Genomic DNA, 24,917 nt, shown 5'->3' with positions numbered 1-24,917 from the left:
GGGCTGTGCACCCCACACCCGGCGCCCCAGCCCTCACTTCCAGGGCCGGCGCGTCTCTGTCCTTTGTGTTTCTAACCCCGCCAGCCGCCAGTCGCCAGCTGTTCCGCGCACGCTCCCGGAGCTCCTGGTCTCAGTCTGCTGTCTCGCAGGTGCCGTCCGCGAGTCCACCCGCTCCCCCGTGCAGGTGGCCCGCCAGTTGCCAGCCGCCAGACGCCCTGCACGTGCTCCCGGAGCTCCTGGTCTCAGTCTGGATCCAGTGAGCACACCAGAGTTCCAGAGCTCCGTGAGATGCTGGTGGCATGCGCTCCCGGCTCACGGTCTCAGTCTGCTGTCTCGAGGGTGCGGGTCCGTGGTCTCTCCGCTCCCCCGTGCAGGTGGCTACCACTTCCCGGGGCCTGGACACGGCGGCCCCCCCTTCTGTTTATCTTCCAATATCTGTGCGCGGTTTCACTGTTCCCCGCTTTCTACCTCAATACTCAGCACTGGAGATGTTCATTTGTAGAGATCCAGATGTATCTTCCTGCGTCTCAGGCTGATTCCGTGGATGTTTGCTGGTCTGGTACCTATCCAGCTCAACTCAGGGGACCGGCTGAAAAAGGGGTCCCCTACTCCTCCACCATCTTAACTCCTCCCATAATTCCATACTTATTAATCAAATGGATAAACATTTCTGGCAGAGCTCTTATAAGAAATTGATGAGCTGTTACAATACTCTAAGACTTACTTGACTCCAAGTATGTCCACTGACAGTCAGACTTCATTGTTGATACTGAGAATTCCAGTGCAACCGCTGCCAATCATATGCAATGTTTCATGTGACTACTCTAGGTCTCTCCAACAGGAAGGCTTAATTTGGCAAAACTTCAAATAGCAAAACATCTAAAACAATTTCAAATTTAGTAAGAAATTGCTAGAAGACATGCAGACCAATCCATGAGATGTGTGGTCTATGAAGCTAGGTTTTGCCTTGCGTCTCTCAAAGGAGGAGGATGTGGGTTAGATGGAACCTGCCCAGTGGCTGGGATTGAGCGAGCCCCATCATGTCTCACTTCTGGCTGCCTTAAATCCTTAGAATGGCATTCAGGTCCCAACTACGGTCCCAGGCACCTTTTCAGTTTTAGCTCTATTTCCTTATACTATGCCAAACTTCAGTCAAACCAGACTATTCATCATTTCAAGAACCCATTACACTTTTTAACCTATGCAATTTTGTTTATCTCCATCTTTTCACACGGAAGGCACTCCCTCTCCATCCAACAAGATTCTATTGTTTCTTGAGATTCAGGCAAATTGTCACCTCTATTGTGATGCCCCACATGACTTAATGTCTCTTTTGCTTGAACTTCTATCGCACTTTGTTCTTCCTGTGTCTGAATGCTCCACTAACTCCTTAAGGATAGGGAGTGTACCTTATGTATAACATTGGAATAAAATGGACCAATATCTTAATTCTGTCTTTTCCACTTACTAGCTTAGTCACTTTGGACAAAGGAAACCCATTGAGTCCCAATCGCCTCATCTGAAAAGTGGTTACAGAATAATGATGTATACTTCAAAAGATTCTTATAAAATTATGTGAGATAATGTATATAAAGCAGCTAGAATAACACTTGAGACAGAGCAGACACTCAATACATGTTAAATTCTGTCTTTAGTCCTCTTGCCTGAATGTCATACAGTGCTTATTAGGTATCTCTTGAATGAATGAATGAATGAAATTGTGAAATTGTCTGAGTCAGGTCTAAGAAGAAAGAATAGGCAATAGTATATCCCGAGGATTCAATAATGACACTCAGGTAATTATTTTAGTTAGTCTCATAATCATTCCTATCTGTAACCTCGTTCCTAATTAATAAAAAAAAATTATAAATAGGCATTTAAACATTTTAGAAATCAGTAGTTTGGGGTTTTAAGACAAAAATATGAAACATGGAAATGATATTACTTTAAGGGTAATACGTATGGCAAAATACATTGTATTACATCTCCAGTGGAATATACACACTAGAGACAGTCATGTAATACCAAACTTCTTTCAATAGTCATGCTGTTGCTAGTTGTGTGGTACTGTAATTCTGAAACTACTGTGCGTGTGTTGCAGGATAAAGCAAATGAGTGGTTGTGCTGCTGCACTAAGGACAAGGATTTTGGCAAGGGAAAAGGAGACATGAATATAATATCAGGGAGGTAAGGTACAACTTTGTAGTCCTGAACTTGAATTAGAAATATCATATAATTCATTATATACTTTTTCTTAGAGAAAAAATATACATATTTTCTAGTTCTATCCACTGAAAAGACCTAGAAACAATGACCAACCCACTAGCAATAAGTACACTTAATGTTCAGATTGTGGCCTCTACACACCATGGTATAATAGAAGAAATTGGACTTTTTGGAGAAATAGCTGATTCCAGATCTGGGGAAGGAAATATGAAGATGCCTGGAACATTTTGTCACATCACAAAGCTAGAACACATCAATGACTACCACAGTCAGGTTAAAACTCAGGAACCAGCCTAAAAAGGCTCTTGCTGGCCAGAGATGGGATAATTTGAACATAAAATTATACATAATTTTATACATAACAAAAAAAGAACAGTTATTCTCCTAATCATTCCCAGTGGGAACACCTGCCTTAAAATCCACTAGTAAATAGCAATAGCACAAAATAATCCAACTAGTTATCCTTGGAGGATACTAGGAAACCAACTAATAAGTTTTAAAATAGGTAAGTAAAGGGAAAGGATTAACATTTATCCTGCCTTTCTTATACAAAAGTACCTCAGGGTGATCAGACAGTCAATAAGGGGAAAGCTCTTTTTTATAGAATTATTTCAATTAATGATCAAAATTAATATTTTGCAATCCCAATGAAATAATGGATCTAGACAATAACCTTCCATGATCATTAACATCTTAAAAAGAGAACTGCTAATAGAAATAAAAAACAGCACGTAAGAAGTATTCTTGGCCAAAAAAAAAAAATAAAGAAAAATCAAACTTGAATCAGTTCAAGCCTCTAGATTTAACTACCAATTCACAGGAAATACAAGGGAGAGTGAAAACATGTAAAATGATTCCATAGAAATGGAATTAGCTAAATCCAGACTACAGGGAATCCCAAAGGACAAATTACTTGGTTTCTGTAACAAATAAGCAGCAAGGAAGAAGAAAGATGAAGGTAAAACCAATGGATTAAAAAAGACCTAAGAGACACCAACCACATCAAGCGATTGCATTGTTTAAACCTTATTGGAATCCTGGTTGAAACAAGAAAACTGTGGGGGCAGGGAGCAGTTTGGAGACACTGGAAACATTTGTAAACTGGCCCTGTATTGATTATGATATTAAGAAATCATTGTAAAATATTTCAGGAGGAACAATAGTATTGCAGTTAGACACACACATATACACACATGAGTCCTTACATTTTAGAGATAGAAATTAAAATATTAACAAATGAAATAAAATAAGGAAGCATTTGCTTCAAAATAATAGATGTAGGACAGTGATGGGGTATGGATGAAATATTACTGCCCATGAATGAAGAATTCCTAAAGTGACGAATACATGGGAAGTCATTAGATTATTCTACTTTTGTATGTGTTTGATATTTTCTGTAATAACTTTTTAAAATCATGCTTTAAAATCAGCTAATATACCAGGCCATTCTGAATTTTATAGTCTCTAACACTTAAAGTAGGGATAGACAAAGTTTATGTAGCTAAGAACAAGGGAACATATTTTGAAGTCCTACTTCCTTCTACTGTACTAGCTTTCAGGTAATTTTAGGGTTTTTTTCCCCTCAGAAAATTTCAATATAGCTTTATCCAGTTTTCCACGATGAAGTCTTCCTCCTTGTTTTCATGATTATTAAGTAAACCAATTCACAGTCAGTCCGTGATGGTGAGCATAAAGAGAAAAGGGGCCTCATCTTATTTTTGTATCCTCTCTAATTTATATACAATATAGTTACCTGTTGAATGAAGTGTTACATAAGGAGTCAGTTAGAGTATCTGTAAAGTATTAAGTGAAATTGATGGAGAGTCAAACTCATAGGACGGGGAACCTAAAACTAACCCTGAGAGAAGCAGTTAGTGAAGTCAAACTTTTCTAGGCTATGTCATTAGACGGCATGGGAAATAGTTGATAGAGAAATTTAAGTCATTTTGGGTCATTATCATACAGAAAATGGAGCAATAATTTAGTGTTCTCCTCTGATTTTCTAAAGTAATTGTTTCTAACCCTGAACTATTCCTCAAGCTGCTTTCTCACTCCTGGTCCTCTCACTGAGCCTGCCGCTTAAGCGTTGATGGGGTATCTGCCAGAATGAACTTTACGGACTCTCGTCTAAAACACTGTTCTCATCAATTCCCTCTTCCGCTGAAGACTTCTGATGACTTTGCATCAGCTACAAGAGTTTTTCGCCTGAAACTTATGCCTCTTCTTCACCTGCCCCAGAGATACTCGACTGTTCTTACCACCCACTGCTCTCCAAGATGAATCCTCTGCTCAGTGAAGTTATTCTCCTAATCACTCCCAGTGGGGACACCTGCCTTGGTTCATACTATCTGTCACCAGAACTGCCCTTCTCTACTGCTTCTGTACATTCTGATACTAGATAATCTTCAATATTCAGCTTAAGCTCACCTCTTCCACACCTTTCCTGTCTTCCATCTTATGAGCTCCTGTAGTTTTTCTGCATGTATTATTTATCCTGGTGCTATTCCAAAAACTCCTTTTTACTATGACTTAACTTTTCTTGTGAATCAATACATCTAGTCAGCAAATATTTACTGTGCCAGGTAATCTTGAGTATTGCGGGTATATAAGCATGAATAAAGTACTCTCTTGGGCCTCAATCCAGTTAAGGAGATAAAATACAAGGAATATTAACTTTAAAGTGAAAATGTGTGCTTTAAATAACAATTCAAGGCAACAATAGAAGAGACTTCATAAAACAGTGCGTGACTCACTGCCCAAAGGTATGAACAATGCCTTCTTCTACCCCTAGGCGGTAGTCAGTGATACTAAGGGCATGAGCCAGGTCAGCAATGGTCAGATAGTCAGTGGCTTCTATGGTGCTAAGCAGGTTTACCGCAAGGGGGAAGAACAGAACAAGCTTATTAGTTGTTGTGATGAGCAATCGCCAGTACTGCGCTATTGATGTGGATGGTATGCATACCTATCTAGCATGTAGCAGTCAAGGAATATTAAACAAGAGCTCTTAAAAAAAAAGATTTTATTTATTTATTTGAAAGAGAGAGAGAGCATAAGCAGGGGGAGAGGGAGAGGCAGGCTCCCGCTCAACATAGAGCCTGACATGGGGCTCAATCCCAGGACCCTGGGATCATGACCTGAGCCGAAGGCAGACACTTAACTGAGCCACCCGGGTGTCGCTAAACAAGAACTCTGACTCACTTGAGTTAGAGGTAAGAGGCAGCCACCTTCTATAATTCCTTGTATTACCCTTCTCTCTTTCTAATATCTTTCTTCGTTCTTGATTTCTTTGTTATAGCCTATCTCTTCCCACTTTCCTCTCTCCCTCCCCCGCCCACTACAAGGTAAACTCTACAAGAGCAAGAGACCTACTGAGTTTTTTTCATCTCTGTCCTCAGTGTCTGGAACACCTGGTTTCTACTAGGCACTCAAGCCGTGCTTGTGGATGGGGTGAAACTGCTCACCTACTTAAAAGAAGACCACAGTCACAGACCAGAGACTGCCCTTTTCATGTACCCAGTGGGGTAAGGTCTGCTCACCATGCAGCAATGATCTCTCCAGACATTACTGGCACAGAGTGTTTTTCACCATAAAGGAGGAATCTTTTAATTAGGGACAGCAGGGGACATAGAACTGCTGTGCTGCACTATTCCATCTGGTGACTGGGAAACATATGAGTCCTGGGTCCAGAAACTCCAATTTACTTTATATTACCATTCCTACTTGTGTCCTGATCTTCTCCTTTCTTGGAACATGTTTGAAGAAGGGCCTTTGGAAATGTAGAAATGGAAAGTTTTAATTTAGTTCTGTCTAATGTCATATGAGGTATTAGACAGAAATAAGCAAGATGGAAAAATACGTGAAATTCTGAGTAATCTGCATATTTGGTGCCTCAATATAGAGTCTGAACTATCATAAAAAGATGAAAGAAATTAAAATGTGATTTCAAAAACAATTCAATATGTGAGGTAAGAGGACAGCTCAATGAAACAAAGTTCTTTTCTTTTTTTAAAAGATTTTATTTATCTATTTTGAGAGAGAGAGAGAGCGAGCAGAGGGAGAAGGAGAAGAAGACCCCCTGCTAAGCAGGGAGTCTGATGTAGGACTCAATCCCAGGATCCTGGGATCATGACCTAAGCTGAAGGCAGACACTTAACCCACTGAGCCACCCAGGTGCCCAAAGCAAAGTTCTTACTAAAGTAATCCTAACTTATAGTTATGGTATTAGAGTTTATAAAACCTCTTTCACATTATCTTACTCTTTCTACAACCCAAACCTTACCTATTCAGCATTTGATTCATGGACATTTTGTTGAGGGCCAGGCACTTCTTCTTAGGTCTGGGAATTTGGAGGAATTCACCATAACCACAAGAAAAGGCTAAGTGCCACAAGGAGAGGGCGTTATGGGCGCATACCCAAGGTGCACTTACTGGATCGGTAGAAGTCAAAAAAGGCTTGTGAGAGGAGGAGAACAAGTGGATGAATCAGGCATGAGTAGGAATTTGCTGCTGAAGAAGACAAAACAGGGTGCGATGGCAAGGGAGAGTGAGAGCACAGGGTGCACCAGAAGCTTCAGTGACTGAGACTTGTTCTAAGAGGTGAACAGAAAGGAGTGGGGAGCCATGACAGAGGAGGCTGCACAGCAGCCAGAGGGTGGAAAGAAAAAGGCCTTGAATTCCATGCCAGGAAAAGACATGATCCTCTGAAGACAGTGGGGAGACACTGAACAATTTTAAGCAAGAAGCAGAGATAACCAGATACTGCAGCTATTCTTAGTTGCTTACCAGTAGAAATCCTCATCTTGTTCCTAAGGAATCCCACTTTTTTTCTCATATATCAGGAGGCTACATTTTCAGTGATGACCAGGCTCCCTTCTAGGACCAGAAAGTAGAATTGGGTCAATATAAGCCAATGTTGGTAATTCCACTCCACTGCCACTGCCTGATTTAGCCACAGACATATTTTACAGTTTTGGCCAATGAGACTACGGAAAAATCTGCTTTGCAGCTTCTGGGTGAGACTGCCTCACGATTCAAAAGATGGACCCATCAGGGCATTCTCTCTCCCACTATTGCACAATGTGTGAGAATTTGTTGCTTAGAACAACTGCAGCTATCTTGGGACCAGGAGGAGACAAGCTTGAAGACAAAAGTCAACATGCTGAGGATGGCAAAGTGGAAAGATGTAAAGGACCAAGGTCCTTGATGTGGTAGATGACTAAATCAAGCATTCTGTAACCACCCATTCCAGAGCTCTTTTTAAGTGAATTTCAAAATCTCCTTACTGCCATTCTAAGTGGGGTCTTCTGTTTTATTTTGGAGGCAAAAGCAACCCAACTGATAGACTGATTTTCAATGTAGAAAGTTCATTTTGGAAGCAGTGAGCCAGATAGATGGAAGGGAACCAAGAATGTAGGTTGGGATGGTAGTAGGAAGCTGCCATAGGAAAGTCAGTGAATACTGATGAGACAAGGTCTGTGTGGTGGAAGAGAGTGAACAGATTTAAGAAATAAATGAAATTCGGAGTAAATGGGATTAGAGACCATTTTGATGTATGCTCTGGATGATTGTGTTGTTTCTGGATGGTTCTACCAGCCAGAGAGATAGGGGACAGAGGAGGAGAGGGAACGCACATTGAGGCTTGGTGGTTACCATATCTGTTTTGCATATAAGATAACCAAGTCTAACTCAGTAGAATGTAGAGTTTGTGAGAGTACACATCTTGTCTATCTTCTTTACTACTGATTCCCCACTGCCGTACAGCAGATAATTAGTAAGAATGCTTAATAATAAATGAGTTCAGACATACAGATGACCAACAGACACAAAAAAAGATGCTCAACATCATTCATCATCAGGCAAATGCAAATCAAAACACAATGAGATATCACCCCACACCTGTCAGAATGGCTAGTATCAAAAAGATAAGAAATAACAAATGTTGATGAAGATGTGGACAACAAAATCCTTGTGCACTGTTGGTGAGAATGTAAACTGGTACAGCCACTGTAGAAAATGGTATGGAGTTTCCTCAAAAAATTAATAATAGAAATACCATATGATCTAATAACTCTGCTACTGGGTATTCACCCAAAGAAAATGAAAACACAAATTCAAAAAGATATATGCACCCCTATGGTTATGGCAGTATTATTTACAATAGCCAATATATGGAAGCAGCCTAGGTGCCCATCAATAGACGAATGGATAAAGAAGATGTGGTACACACACACACACACACACACACACACACACAGACACACACACACACACACAGACACACACACACACAGAGGAATACTACTGAGCCATAGAAAAGAATGGGAACTTGTCATTTGCAACAGCATGGATGGACCGTGAGGGTATTAGGTTAAGTGAAGTAAGTGAGGCAGAAAGACAAATACTACATGGTTTCACTGGTATGTGCAATCTTAGAAACAAAACAAATGAAGAAACAAAGCAGAAACAGACCCATAAATATAGAGAACAAACTGGTGGCTGCCAGAGGGAAGGGGGCTGGAAGGATGGGCAAAATGGGTGAAGGGGAATGGATGGTGCAGGCTTGCAGTTGTGGAACACATAACTCGTGGAGATGACAGGCACAGCACAGGGAATATAGTCAATGGCACCGTGAGAGAATCACGCGCTGACAGGTCCAGCGTGGTGGGAGCGACATTGCGGTGAGCACAGCAGCACATACAGACTTGTTAAATTACTCTGTTTGCACCTAAAACCAACGGAACATGTGTCAGCTATACTTCAGTTTAAAAAAAAAAAGAAATGAGTGTGGCTGAGAAAAATTACATCATTTGCCTAAGATAGCACATGCAGTTAGAAGTCATAAAGCCAGAATACACACTCTAATTCTTTCCAGCACACTGTCCACCACATGCCAACCATATTAGAAAAAGGTTGACTCTCAGATTCCGAAGCAGACGAGGAGACTCTTATTGATAGATATGGAATCAGAGTGGGCTCACTCTCTCAGGTCACATTAAGAGAGTATCTAATTTTTCTATTAATGTATATTTTATAGAAGAGTTTCTAAAGAAAGATGTTCAAGAAGGATGCATCTGAGGACATCTGGAAAACATGGATTATATCTCATTGCTGACATATTCAGAGAGAAACAGACTCCTCTCACTCTCACCTGGAGCTCATAATTAGAGAATCAGGCTAAAAACTAAGATGGAAAGCCCCTCTGCTATCTGGAGTTTTCGAATAGAGACTAACCTAAATCCCTCTGAGACTACTCTAGTCATGCTCGTGTTGTCTTTGAAACACTCAGAGAACAACTGTTTCCCATTTTATGTAGGAGAACCGTTAAATTACGAGAAGATACTATTCAGCATCTTCTCTCAGTCTTTATTCCTTTAAGAGAAATAATCCTAGTTGTTCTAGCCTCCCTAATTTCTATCATTCTTCCAATATTTTTTCTACCTTTATATCTCTTGTCTCAGCATCCTTTATTTTGTCCACAATCCTAAGGTGAGAGCCCCAAGCCTTGTTGAGAAAATATTTATTTCTGTGTTTGTTTTTTTGTTTTCTCCTCTCATGTCAGATTTACAAGAATTTAAATGTTTCTCAAAATTAAACTAAGAACTATAGAGGAAACAAAGTAGAAACCATTGATCTTAACCTCAAACAACTGATCACTGGGTACTCCTAGTAATCCAAGAACAATATTAGTGTGTAATTCAAATGCCAGATTGTGGGATACAGAAGTGCTTTGGAAATTTAGAAAAGCAACAGGGTGTCATGGGCTATTAAGGAAGGATTCATGGACAGTGATAAACAGAGTGAGCCTGAAGAGTGTTTAGGATTTGGTGGGGAAGAATAAGAAGGAGTATGGAAGAAAGTGGCCATGGGAGCAGGCTGGAGTGTAAAAATACCCAAACAGTGAGTTTATATGGAAAACACATCAAAGATACTTGCCTTTAAAAAGCATCACTCTCAAAGCCTTATACTTCCGTAGACAGTTATCATGTCTGTTATGGACATCATCTAGACAGATGAAGGACAGCATCTCTCCTCTCCAAAGATGAACCTTTCTTCAATCAATCTACTTGGCTTTTATAATTAATGAAAATCACGTTGAATTTTAATTCTATCTGTGTTCTTAATTAGTATTTCACTACTGAGTACATACAGGACATGAAAAAAATTGGGGACCAGCCATCAGGCTACAGAAATTTGATAGGCCTAGGACACAATAGTGGCTCAATAAACATTTATTGAATCAATGGAGGAAAGGAAAGAAAAAGAGAAAGAAGGAAGGTCTGGTCTTCTTCTTTGAGGAACATTATTTCTCATTCATTTTTGAAAAGTTAGGTGAGCGGTTATGTAAATCATAACTTAATTAGTATTTCAAATTCCATCTTTAGGTTTAAGTTACTACAACTTGACGGTTTTCAGGAAACAGGGTATACAGCTGGCATATTTTTATTTTCTTTTTCTCTTTAACTATGGTTCTTCATCTTTTTCTAAAGTTTCTGAAATTTTCAATAGGTAATAAGAAATACAACATAAGCAGTTTCATTATTTCTTCCAGAGATTTTAAATATCAAAAGATAGTTCAATGGTAATAGGGGAGGACAGCAATAATTTGGTTCCATCTTATAGTATTCTAAAAGAAATTAAAAAGAATTCCAAGAAACACTAACTGCAGTCTAAATGAACCACTAACTTTTTACAAACTTTCCTGATCTACAGAGGTACAGAGGGGAGTGGAATAAAGAATGTGAGAAGAAATAAGTAGTTATTTACAATAACAAACTCCTTTCCCCAGGGGTAAATTTTTCTGGAGCAGGAATGTACTGAAATCCTTTGCATAAGCAAGAGCTGAGTAAGACAAACATTTGACACTGCCATAGATTTGGAAGACCATCTCAGCATTCCAGACTCCCCTGTGTTGTTGCACATTGTGGGAAAAGGGCCACCAGCCTTGAAAATAAAGTGGCCTGTTCTTAGGGTAACTTCTGCCCTTAAGAGCGGGATAGCCTCGGCTAGGTTATTTAGTCCCTCTGAATCCAATACTTCAACTGCAAAACAGGGATAATTGTACCTTCCTCTTAGGATGGTTTTATGGATAAAAAAGAGTGTCTACAAAAGCCTCACAGAGTGCCTGATCAGTAACAGGAACTCAATAAATCATAACTTGTATTAATTCTCAAGAAACCATAATGAGGCTCAAATTCCTCATTCCACTCCATTAGTTGGTGATCAGATCTGACCTCACCTCGGCAAGTGGGAAAAGGCCTCCCCACCTTTGTGAAGACAATCAAATCAACCTGTTAATTCCAAACAGAACTATTCTTACGAATATCTACATGGAAGGAATAAAGCTAGAGAAAATTCTCAGTTATCCAATGCAACAAAAGCACGCAATCCCCGGAGCAGGGAGTACCAGTTTCTTTGTTCTACTTGTGTCTTTGGTTTCAGCTCCTTCTCTGCGCCCCCCTTCTCCACTCCAGTTCACCCACAGTCTGTCAGTCTTTTCCTCACAGCTACCACCCCGCAAACTAACTCAGGTTTTCTCAACTTTTAAGAAAAAAAATTAAGGCTCAGGAAAAATCTAGAATTCAAACAAATTATTCCATACAACTTAAAAGGGCAAATTCCCTTTCCTTAGACCTTGATCATGATTAAAAATGACAGATATGTAGGGAGTCTCAGACATGTCCAGGTGAGGCACAGCACCATAAATGCAAAGCTGTTTGAAGATATTTCAAAATATGGTTAAAACGTACACACACCATTGAAGAGAATCTAGGTCTTCGTATTAGAATAAAGGAAAGCTCCTTCTATTTCTAGTTACGAAAGATTCTAAAACTTAAAACCTAAAATATGCTTGAAAAAATCTACAACATCTCAAGAATAAGTTTTTTAAAAAGCTTAAATCCCTGCAGTATGCTATTGGTGAAATCTACTTTGTAGGCTGGGGGAAAGGCAGTAGGGTGGATCTAGAGAGAGATGCTTTTTTTTTTTTTTAAACCTGTGAGCTGTTTTGTAGCCACAGAAATGGTTCTGGAAACAGTAATGTTAAAACTACTGAAAAGGTAGACTCCTACATAATACAAATACAGAAAAATCTGCAAATAGATCCTTTAATGATACTTTTGATTATGGATACATATTGAGGGAACAACTTCAGGTCATAGATGCTTAATATCATCAAGAACCCTTTCCCGTGGCCACTCTAGGCCAAATTTGTGCAGTAGTATAAGTCTGTCTTCTTTAAGATTACTCTACTTTGTAGTCCTGTGACCTCCTGAGGCCTACTCCTATTCCATAAGTTCACCCCTTGCCAGGATTTATCCTAAAAATATCAACCTAATAAATCATCGATCAGTGAAAATTAGTTTAGTCCAACCTCTTATAAGAGTCTGCATTAAGAAAAAAATGATCAGTAGGAAGCACCCAACCCTCAAAGAATTAAGCTCTACGGGTAACATTTCAGATACTGTGGTATTTGGGTAGGGAATTATTTGGGTCAGGGAAGATTTCCTAGCACAGAACCCAAACTAGAAGCATATCAGTAGTAATAATTGCCTTGTACTCTATTTCTCAAATTTTGGTCATGAGATCACCATTTAGATACCTGTTAAAAAAATAACCAAAAACAAAAACAGATTTGTAGGTCCTATGCCAGAATCATTAAAGCAGAATTTCTGGGAATGAGGAACTTATAATTTAGAAAAAGAAGACAAATAGGTAAACAAACACAAATGAATAGTATTACCCCAAGTCTGGAAATCATCAGATTATACTTTATGGACAAAAGCTTAGCGTTGCCATGTATTAATTGGCCTATCGGTATTGCTGTGGCGTGTCTGAATAGCACTTTTATTTTAAATCATTAGCAGTACCTGAAAAACACTGACTTCATTTTTTGGTCTTACCAGGCACTCCAGCTTGGATCCAGAAGTTAATGTCTGTTCCTTCTCCAGCCCTAAAGACCTGTGTGATATTGACAGGCTGCAGCAGGGTCATGACCTCCTCCATGATGGCCCTTGCCTTTTCACTGCCAGTGAATTGCAGCCCAGAGGGTAAGAAGGTTCCTTCATCAGACTCCATCACCAGGCTGTAGTTGGAAATATTTTCCTAAACAAAAGAGAAAAGTGTTTGGTTTGTTATCTGTTGCTTCTTTGCCTTCTCCTTGGGAACTATCAAGCAACAATAATCAAATGCTTTATCTTCTCAGCAGTTCTTGCCAAAACACATGCCGCTCTGCCTGACCTGGGGTCTGGTCTGCATATTATCTAAGCGTTCTGAGATGCACAATTACTCATTCTGGGATTTGCCAAACTCAAGTTGACTTGGAAGGATTTAAAAAATATAATGAAAGAAAATATAAAGCCTCATATTGGAGTTACTCGATTATTTTCTATTAGCAATCATTGTCTTTGAACAAATTTTCTCAAATGCCTAGTGGGTACTGGGATACAATTCCTCCTACATGGTAGGTATCTCCAGATAGTGTTAGTTAAGCTCAGACAAAAGAAGGTATGCCCTGAGGACCTATTTCTCTGTATCTCTTTCCTCTAAATAGGTATTTGATCTTATTTTAATCGTGAGTTCTGCTGAAACTTTTAGGCATCAAACGGACACGTTTGTCCCGGGTTTCTGATGTTGTGGTCATTCCATCTGTTGAATCTCCAGGGAGGGAGGTAATAGGACAACATATGAAACCCTGCTCTCTCTGGTGTACAGCCACAGCACTGGAAACCCTGGCAACTCTGTGAGGCCACTACTTTGTACAATCTTTCCAAATAAAGTTGGCTAAGAAAGCATGCAGTGATTTCGCATGGCCTATATTGTCACTGTAAGAGCTTAGAATATGAGATGCTGTTGGCCAGGCTGCACAACTAAATTGCCACACAGCCCTAAACTCACAAGTTTAAAGCCCTTAACATTGGCCTAACTCTCTGTTTCCCAGGAGACATTCACTTCTCCAAGACTGATCAATTACCAACTACCAACTACCTGGCAGAGTTATGCCCATGCTATTGTTGGAAGGCACTGCTAATCATTCCTTACTCCTCACCTAGTAAAAGTCAACCATAACATTTGTACAGAGCTTCCAGAGAGGTTTCACATTTGCAATCTCCTTTTATCTGCTTCTATAATCAATAAAGTAGACAAAGCAGCTTTATGGTTATTGCTGTTTTACAGAAAAGGAACTGAGGATTAGAGAGGTCAAGTGACTTGCTTAAAGTCACACAGCTGGCAAATGGTAGAGCTGGGTCTGGACTCCGCTGCTTTCCAGGACTCCATGCCGCCATCGCTAGCATGGGACAGAGTGATAAGTAAGGCTTGTTGTGAATTCAAATGATTTTTCACTTACATAACAATTGGAGGGTCGCGTTTTTTTGGGGGGGGGTTGGTTTTTTTTTTTCCTAGAATGGATTCCTTTTTACAATGAGTTCCTAATTTGCCAGGGGAATGTACTGTTGTTGCAAGGACAGTGCTGGATTCTAAAGGAGGAAGTTGCTGACATTTATAGGACCGATGGGGTGGCCCTGGGATACCAACACGTTGTTGCTGCTGTTGTTAATGACTGAGAGAGTTAACAAAGCAGAAGTCTTCTCATATTTCCACTCTTGTTTCTAAGGGATTTCTGTCTTCATGGTGCTTTTCAGAGAAAGACCCGAGGCATTTACAATAGAAAGTGTCATCTCAGCGTTCAGCTGTGGCTACTGCTCAACAGCAGCGTCATTTCAGCTAATCATATGCAAACTACTTGCACTGATGTCTCACATTCAGGGCTCGCTCGTGGAACTGGCACACGGCCGCTAGGTCAGCAAGTTGACATGTCATTTGGCAGTCCTAGCCTTCTCCCTTTACATGCCCTACTACTCCCCACCCCAAACTCGATCTCCCATAAAAAGGAGAATAGAAACATTGTGATAATCTGCAAATGAAAACAAAATTGGACGATCTTGTATGTGAGGGTTCCCATACTGCAGGCAGATCCCATCCTTCCAACAAGAAAATTAGACAAAGCACTCCTAACCTTGCACTATTTAGGTTAAAGTGGGGGTAAGTTTGGCTGTCGCACCCAACACTATTGAGCAGCCTGGACCCACTCTATTCTATTCTATGCTGGGCTACCAAGGGGAGGGGAGGTGACTGGCTTTCTCCCTCTGTCTCCAAGTCATGTCATCTTGGCCTCTGGCTTCTCCACCTGTACAGTGGGACAAATACTCTTTTCCAAAGCTTGAATAATGAGCTGTGCACATGGAGCTTTGAGCACCTTCAAAGGAAAGATCTTGGTGGGCCAAAGTGAAAGTGGTTGCACGAGTTGAACTTGCCAGGGCCCCTACAAAATGTGCATTAAGGAATTCTTGGCCCTCTTCAACTGCAAATGAGCAGGTGTCCTAGGGACAGGGGGCTCTATAGTTTGTGAGTTTTCCTGTATACTGTCCCAGGATGTTGCTAGGAACGTAGAGAATAATGTAGCTAAAGAAGCTTCTAAAGGTATGTATGGCAGCCAGCTTAGCAGAGATAAAGAGTATGGGCTTTGGGATTATTTGGAGTGGGTGTGATCCTCAGATTTCCCAATCATCGGCTGTGTGACTTCATGCAGTCTATGTAACCTCTCAGTTTCTTCTTCTATGAAATGGGTCTGATAATGGCAGCAGTTCCTGGAGTTGTAAGAAAGAGTTCATTGTAAAGCCTGGTGCATAATTAGCACTTAATAAGGTTGTCCTTACCGGTCTTACTAAGCATCTGGCCCTCTCAAACTTCTAAGGATGGCCTCCACGTAAACCAGTCAGTGAGCTGCTTACAATGATGATAGGAGGCATTTCTGCAGCGCTGCCTATGTGCCAGACATTGTGTGAAAGGCTTTCCAGCTTACCCCTTGTAATGCTCACAATCATTCTATGAGACACGTGCGATTATACTTCTCATTTCCCAGATGAAGCGATGGAGGTTTAGTAACATTACCTAACATTCCCGAAGTTACCCTGTTAGTAAGTGGAGCAGCCGGAATGCAAAGGCAGAGGTCTGCCTCCCAAGGCCCGAGCTCTCAACCCCTCTACTACCCTGTCTGCTGAAACTTTCTCCCAAGTGTCAGGCCACAAGTCCTCACTTTTAATTTTAAAACACAGGGACTGTACTTACATGTATAGTGTTTAAAATTATTTTTCATGATCATAATATAAGGTCTACTTGGGCAGAATTTATCATCCCTGCTAACAAAGTAATTTGATTAGGCAGAGGGAGGAGTAAACAAAACAAAAGCAAAAAAACAAACAACTCTTGCCCCACAATTTCCTTCCAACTAGGACTAAAAAACCTAAAATAATAAAACATCCTTTCATGCTGAATTAGACAGGATGTGCAGATGTCAGTAAACCAGAATTCTGGCATAGGTAGAGACATGTTTAATTTCTATTCATGTAGAATTTTACTAGCCGCTGCTAACATGATGGCAGCATTCTATTGTTTTCTATTTATATATAAACATCTCCATATGTTTTCAATAAAGGACTAAGAAAACACACCACCCACCGTCCATGACACTCATTTATGGAGTCGTTGTCTAATTGTTAGCACATGGTGAAGGACTTGGGAAAACAAAATGCCTCTGCACAAAGAAACCGGAATGAGTAAGCCAGGTCACTGGGCTGTTAGAACGGCTGCCTCTCAGGAATGTGTCCTTACAAACCTCAGTGTTCCTTACTATGCCACGAATTGCTGGCGACGCACTCAGTGCAGATTTGAAAAGCTGATTGTAGCTAGTGACACTCAACCATCTTAGAGCACGTAACACGATATTCGTCCTCCCTGTTTTCAGGGTGTAGAAAGACACCTGCTTCTAGAGACTGAATACTTTATTCCTGAGATAACCAACACCAACTGAGAGAAGCCGTGGCTTATAGATGAGGAGGCCAAGCCGCTCAGATAAGCTCAGGCAGTATTTGTAAGCCCCCACTTTGCTCTCATAATAAAGAGAAAAATCTCTTTATTGGGAGCCATGGGAACTGTCATTCATTACCATGTAATGGATATAGTGCAATGAAGAGAAATGCTCCCAGGTAACCTGGGTCGGCATCATTGGATTAGGTCATATCTGCTCAGGGTTGAGGACTCAATTTTGTCCTGTGGTACAATCACATCCTATCACACTTCTTTTCTTTTTTCTGTTCTGGGAGGGTCTGGTTACTCTGCCAAAGGACAATTTGGTAACTATTAGCATTCTAATCTTGCAATGCAAGATTAGAAAGAAGGAAAATGTTTAAAATACACACTGCATGCTTTAAAATGCTTACTCCCTGATGTAAACACAAAGATGATGTTTGTGTTCTTTGATTTTGTAAAATTCCAGATGATTCTTCTTCGGAAATATAGACTCAAGTTCAACAACATCTCTCTCCCCAAATTTGGTTTCTTCTTTATTGAAAGCTTTTATTTTCTCATAACCTAGGTGACATGTCTTTGGTTTTTACCTAAAGTGACACTGTAATCCCAAAATCAAATGAAGAAAAAAAGAGACTCCTAATCATTCGAATTCATCACGTAGCCTCCATTCAATCCTCAAAGAAGTAAACTCCATCCTGACAGAGGCCAGAAAGTCTCAGTACCACTTTCCCGCCCCATAAAGTTAATATTTTACAAATTTTGGTGGTGATGCTGTTTGGTCAGGTGGAAGGCTCAGAACAAGCTCTCAGAAGCACACCATCTTAGGATACTGCGTGCCGAGTTGTTGCAATCATCTTTTCCAGCAGTGCCAGTGACCTTGGAATTCCCAGTTCACGGGGTGGAGCTGGAGCAGGGGTTTCTTCATAGAACTTCCGCTCAAACAGCTGTCATGATTGGATAACAGGTAGAGATTTCTCCCCGCTGTGCAGAGCCAAGGATAGGTTTGACTTTTTGGTCAGAGCTCCCCTGAAGTTCAGCTTTTTATTTCTGATGGTTCCCAGTATGCTGTTTTGAACATCCCTGAGTACCCAAGGGAGAACCAGGAAAGGGATGATGACAGGATGGAAGGCTGTAAGTTATTTCTATCTGACAGTGAAACTGGCTGCAGCGTGGGGGAATGGGCCCTCCTGGGTTAGTGACATTACTACTAAAGTTGCAGACACCTAGTGTGGGTTAGCCACCGTTCTGCCTGGAGGCAGGAACAGAATAAGTGGCTTCTGAAGATCCCTTTCCAGCCCTTTCATGTTCTGTGTACACACAGAACGATTCTGCTGCGAGACGAACCTGTGTTTTCAGGCAATCCAATTTTTACAGTGTCATTTGAAGCACTCTAGATCTCAGTGAATTCTCCTCTTGAGCTGGTTAAAGTCCATAGATAGCCTTTAAACTTACTGAAAACACATGATCCCTCCATAAATGTCACTATGGTAACAACAGTGAGTGGGAAGGCTGAAAATATGGCATAAACACAGGCTAAAAGAAATATGAATTTTATTTATATTACAGAGGAAATATGACTACTTTATTCATATTTCCTTTAGGAATAAAAAGAATGCAATATCTCGGGGCGCCTGGGTGGCACAGCGGTTAAGCGTCTGCCTTCGGCTCAGGGCGTGATCCCGGCGTTATGGCATCGAGCCCCACACCAGGCTCCTCCGCTGTGAGCCTGCTTCTTTCTCTCCCACTCTCCCTCTTGTGTTCCCTCTCTTGCTGGCTGTCTCTATCTCTGTCGAATAAATAAATAAAATCTTAAAAAAAAAGAATGCAATATCTAGATTATTCGGTAGACTTAAAAAAGCCTTCCATGGCAAGTTAATGTCAATCTCAGTTTTTAATTTTATTCCTGCATGTTGAAGCAACATAATCAATACTCAGAATCAGTGGCACTCAAGATCTCCACAAAGAAATTTTGATTCTTTTATTTTTTAAAAGATTTTATTTACTTATGTATGTATTTATTTATGTATTTATCAGAGGGAGAGAGAGAGAGAAAGAGCACAAGCAGGGGGAGCAGAAGGCAGAGGGAGAAGCAGACTCCCCGCTGAGCAAGGAGCCCGATGTGGGACTCAATCCCAGGACCCTGGGATCATGACCTGAGCCGAAGGCAGCTGCTTAACCAATTGAGCCACCCAGGCGTCCTGATTATTTTAATCTAGTACATTGGTCAAGTGTTTCATGCTTCCAGTTTTATATAATTTCAATATGCAGTCGTAGAAGAGAAATGTCCAACACAGCCAGCTTTGTGGAAGAAGCCTTCTCTGTCTTTTTCATTCTCTGTCCTTCTCCACTCCACCTTCTCATGGCATCGCCCTGTCAGTTTCTCCTCTTGTACCTACCACACTCCCATTCTTCCCCAGGTTCAAATGGAAGAATTTAATTGCCTAAATTAGGAAGCCTTCCTTCAGTTGACCTTTCTTCTTCAACACTGTTATGTGCTAAATAAACATAAAGACATGTTTCTTGTTTTTGATGGTGGCGTTTACTAGCCAAGACAGTGTTTTCCAGTTGACTTCTAATCCCCTTCTCCTGGCTGGGAAGACTATGGTGACTTCTTTCAGACTTTCCCTCAGGATAACAGCTGAGTTCATCTTCTTATAAGTGGACAGGTTATTTGTTTAAAAAAATACAGTATTTATTTTCTTGTCCTGAAAAAACAGACCACTCTATACTCTAGAGCACAGTATACATTCAATCCCGGGGCGTATCATATTCAAACACAATCATTAATTCCACTTTCTCTACAGCTTGTAGACAAGCACTTACAATATTTTTGGATTATGACAATATTCTCATATGCTTTATTTGATCAAGCAGTCTTTACTAATAGTAAAGATGCTAAATACAGTTTTAGAAGTAATTTTTTTAAGTATGCCTTTTTTTCTTTCTCAAAAGCATAACAGTGGGTCTCAAACCTCACCAAAAAACAATAATATCCAAATATGAGCTTCACAGCTGTTGGTCTACTCAAGTGACTTCATGCCCTACTTCTCCCCTCACGTTCCATTCCTAACACACCACACCCCTATCAAATGTGCTGGGCCATTGCACTTTATTAGTTTTTTAAAGATTTGTTTATTTATTTGAGAGAAAGAGAGAGAGCACGTGCACAAGCGAGGGTGGGGGCAAAGAGAAAGGGAGAGAAAGAATCTTAAGCAGACTCCCTGCTGAGTATGGAGCCCAATGTGCGGCTGGATCCCAGGATCCTGAGATCATGACCTGAGGGGAAATCAAGAGTCAGACACTTAACCGACTGAGCCACCCAGGCACCCCCAATTTGTTTTTAATACCTGCCTTCTCCAGAAAGGATTAAAGACTTCCTATAAGAAAAGATCCTAATACTATATTTTAAAAACATTCAAACTCTCTGGAACCAAGAAGGCAAATAGCACATCTGTGTGGCTCTCTGTCATATTACCAGCTTCAATAACAAAGCTCAGCACATAGTGGGTGCTCAAAAATGTTTAAGGAAAAAGAAAGTCTCAACTGGGAAATCTGACATGATAACCTATTGGCAATTTGAGGTTTATTATTTAGTTCTCGTTCGTGCTGGCAGGGTAATGGGGAAGATTGATGTATCACAGAGCTCTCATTATCTAGGAAAAGAAAGCAGGCTCCTTGAGAAAAGCACCAATCTCTCCAGCATTCAATTCTAAGAGGAATTATTATGCGGCTCCTTATATGAGGAAAGTGAACAAACTAATAGAGTCTCCAATAACAGTTTTACAGAAGAGGCAGAAACACTTTTCCTGACATGATTTCCTACATATTGATCCTCAATTAAAGCAAAAAGCAAAATATTAAGCCATATTTCAGTAAAGGTGTTTCTTCAGGAGCAAACGGTATTTATTCAACAGTTATTGAGATAGCAACAGGGCATAGGGTGACCATACATCCCTGTTTGCCCTGGGCAGTGCCAGTTTATATCCTTTGTCTTGGTATGATTATTCAGGGTGCCCCCTTTCTCTTGCAAATGTTTCCTGGATTTAATAATAGACCGTACTGCCAACCTACCTACGAAGGAGTTTGTATATACAGATGACACAGATAGGCTTGCTTCCTGACGAGAGGGCAGAGTTTCCCAGCAGAGGCAATAACTGGCCGCTATATTAGATGTGTTGAGTTTTATGAAAGAGACAGGTACAAAGAAGGGAGGGTAACTACTGGAAAAAACTGGGGAGAGACTGGTAGGGGAGGTGATGTTCGGCCTGAGTAAAGCCCCTCAATTGAAAATTCTCCCATTAAAACAGGGATCTTGTTATTAGTTTATTAGTGTACCTCCAGGGCCTAAATAGAGGCATCTAATAATACTTGACAAATTAATAAATGAGTGAATGATACTGTTCTAAGTATCCAAATAATGTTGTCCTGATATGTAGCTTTCTAAGAGAGAAGCAGAACTGAGGCAATCTCTAAAAGAATAAATATAAACATGTTCTACGGAGTATCCCACTCTCAAATATCAATTGTCCTTCCTAGAATTTTTGTAGCAAAACACTCAAGGTTGAAATCACTAGTGAGCATTAAATTGCAAATATTTGATGGAGTTGAATTTGACACTTGCTTACTCCTATAAATGCTTTCTTCCCTTGGTTTTTGGGACCTCAAATGCTTGGCTCTCCTCATGCCTCACTGGATACCCCTTCTCATTTTCTTTGGCTGGTTTTCCCATCTCCCTGATCTCTAGATGTTGGGGTGGTAAAAAAAACAAAAAACAACAACAACAAAAAAAAAACAGTCTGAAGGCTTCTTCTTTTCTCTACATACACTCACTCTGCTGGTGCTCTCATCAGCCTCATGGTTTTAAATAAATCTACATAGTGATGAGTTCCAGTCCATATTTCCATGCCTTTCTCCTGAACTCCAGACTCACATCCAGCAGCTACTTAGCATCTCCACTTAAATGTCTAATCATGTCTTAGTTTCCTATTGCTGCTTTAACAAATTACCACAAATTCAGGGGCTTAATACAACATACATTTATTCTCTTACAGTTCTGGAGGTCATAAATCTGAAATGAGTCTTGTAGGGTTAAAATCAATGTGTTGGCGGGGTGGTTCCTTCTGCAGGCTCTAAGGGAGAATCTGTTTCCTTGCCTTTTCCAGCTTCTAGAAGCTTCCCTCATTCTTTGGCTCATGGCTCCTCATCACATTGCCTTTTCCCTTCCTGCTTCTGTGATCACATTATCTTTGTTTGCCTTTGATCTTTTTGCCTGCCTTTTATGAGGAGGGTCCAACTCAGTAAACAGCAAATCCATCCTTCTAGTTGCTGAGTCTAAAAATTTTGACAACCCCAAATTCTTGACCCTTCTCTTGCTTTTACATCCCAAATGCAATTGATCAGCAAATTCTGTTGGCTCTATTTTCAAAATAGAAGTACTGTCTAATAGCTTCTCACCAGCTCCACTGTTCTCAGCTGGTATGAGCCACTGTCATTCTTTGCCTGGAGTATTGCAATAGCTTCCTGTCTCCCTGGTTCAACCCTTGACATCCTTCAGTGTATTCTCTACACAGAAGTCATGGATGGACCTAGAGGGTATAATGCTAAGTGAAATAAGTCAGCCAGAGAAAGACAAATACCATACAATCTCACTCATCTGTGGAACTTAAACAAAACAAACAAAAAAAAGAGACAAACAGGAAAAAACAGGCTCTTAACTACAGAGAACAAGCTGGTGGCTGCCAGAGGGGAAGTGGCTGGGGGGATGGGTGAAATAGGTGATGGGGATTAAGAGTACACTTCTTATTATGAGTACGGAGTATTGTATAGAATTGTTGAATCATTACATTGTACACCTGAAATTAACACTGTATTTTAATTATACTTGAATAAAAAAAATGTAAGTCTGATGATACTACTCCTCTTCTCAAGCCCTCCCTGTGGCTTCCATTTCACTCAGGCTAAAAGGCAAAATCCTCATATTTGCCAGTAAGGCCCCGGATGGAGATAGAGCCTGACCTTCCATAACTTCTCTGACATTACCTCCTACTAATTTCCACTTCACTTTCACTGCTCCAGCCACCCTCCATTCCTCAGTGATGCTGGGCGCCTGAAGCTTTTTGTACTTGCTATGTCCTCCGACTGTTACCCCTCTTCCTCTCACTCCTTTCAGGGCTCTGCTGCAATGTCCTCTTCTCAGGAAGTTATCCTGACCATCTTAGACAAAGGAAGACCTCCCACAACATCCCTGACAACACGTCCTAGCCCCTTATTCTGCTTTATTCTTCTCTTTTATATCGACAATAAGCATTTATCTTTATTGTCTGTCCCTTCCTGGAGTAACATTGGTTCCTGATGGTGGGGATTTTTCTTTTGCATTTACGACTTGTGGTAGACTATCTAATGGCTATAAATCCTTCCCATTACTGTATATATGCCCTTTTTCAGTGTGGATTTGACACTCCTTTCATCAAGAAGCACAATCTTTTTCCTCACCCTCTGAATCTGAACTGGCCCTGAGCCTCTCTTTGGCCAATAGACTCTGGCAAAAGTGACCCCTTGTGACTTCAGAGCATGGGCCATAAGAAGCCTCCCAGTTGCCACCTTGACCTTTTGCTGCCCTGAGACTGACTATATAAAGAAGGCTGGGCAAGTCTTGTTGAGACTGAGGTAGCATATAGAGAAAGCAGCCTAGCTGAGAGCCAGCCTCAGCTCCCATACATATAAGTGCAGCCATCCAGCCCACTCAGGCTGCTCTCTGAGGATGCTATAGCCTCGGTGACCAGATCAATCTGAAGTTCAGATAAACAATAAATACTTTTTTAGTACAAGTGTGTTCTCTGTGATATCTGGAAGCCTATAGGCTCCCTAATGACAGGGTACCTGAAACAGCACCAAGAACATGTAACAGGTGCTCAACAAATATTTGTTGAATGAATGACTATTCTATATTACTGCTCCAAAGAAGGCTCGTGTGTTTATATATAATCTGGATGAGTGGGAAAGTTAGAATTTTATTATTTAAAAAATTAAAGAGTCTGATTTGTAATATTGCCCGTGTGTTAAATCATCCCATCTCTGCTAAAGTGGGTTAAGGATTATAACTATGAGCCAAAGCCAAAACTATTCTCAAGAAGCACCTTGTTATTTGCTGAAATACCCAGGTACTTGCTCAGTTGAATTCCCAGAATTCTTCACCAAAAGAATGGACGAAATAATCTTGGCCAAGAAGAATCTGGGGAAACGAGATACTACTTATTTGGTTTTATGATTGAAGAAGTCTCAAGTTGTCTAAGAATACTGAATTGAACCCAAAGAAGATTGAACAAATTAGCCACAAAAACATCCCTATCCAACAGAATCAACTGATTTGTTGAATGGCATGGTGGTATACCCAATGGCAGCTACAGTGGGTCTGGCAGCTACAGTGGCCAGCACAGAAGGAGAGGAGAAGCAGAGACATCAGCAGCAGGAAGAGAACAGCTCAGAGATAGTGACTCTCATGAGGCTCATGAGGAGGGATGGAGGAGGCCTGTGGAGAATGCTGACCCTGGGGACCAGGGGATCTCCAAGACGAAGAGATAGGGCCTCTAAGGGCACTATATTCCCTGAGCATTTATGTGGAGAAAATTCTGTGACCATGCCTATCTTTAGACCTCTCCCCTGAACTTCAGACTCTTTTACTAAGTTGTGTCTTGACCGTTCCTTGTGACTGTCCAATATCTCAGACTTAACATTTCCCAAACTGAGCTCCTGATCTCTACCTAGCCATCACTCTATCCAACTCCTCCCATTTAAGTAGTTCAGGCCTCAAACTGGGGGGGGGGGGG

General features: G+C 40.7%; 1 protein-coding gene across 3 annotated transcripts in view; it reads right to left on the bottom strand.

The window, feature by feature from the left end:
• Positions 1-24,917, bottom strand: part of CPQ (carboxypeptidase Q) — a 346,647-nt gene that overhangs the window by 59,071 nt on the left and 262,659 nt on the right. For all 3 annotated transcript variants that reach the window (XR_004627851.1, XM_034668345.1, XM_034668346.1), the window contains exon 6: positions 13,125-13,326. Coding sequence is in view for 2 of the 3 variants with exons in the window: in XM_034668345.1 (XP_034524236.1) it covers positions 13,125-13,326 (202 nt within the window). In the remaining variant the exon portion in view is untranslated. The remainder of the gene's footprint in view (positions 1-13,124; positions 13,327-24,917) is intronic.

Source organism: Ailuropoda melanoleuca, chromosome 9 (genome assembly GCF_002007445.2).
Source record: "Ailuropoda melanoleuca isolate Jingjing chromosome 9, ASM200744v2, whole genome shotgun sequence".
Classification (NCBI taxonomy): domain Eukaryota; kingdom Metazoa; phylum Chordata; class Mammalia; order Carnivora; family Ursidae; genus Ailuropoda; species Ailuropoda melanoleuca.
The sequence above is the reverse complement of the archived record's forward strand: the minus strand, read 5'-3'. Positions and strand labels throughout refer to the sequence as shown.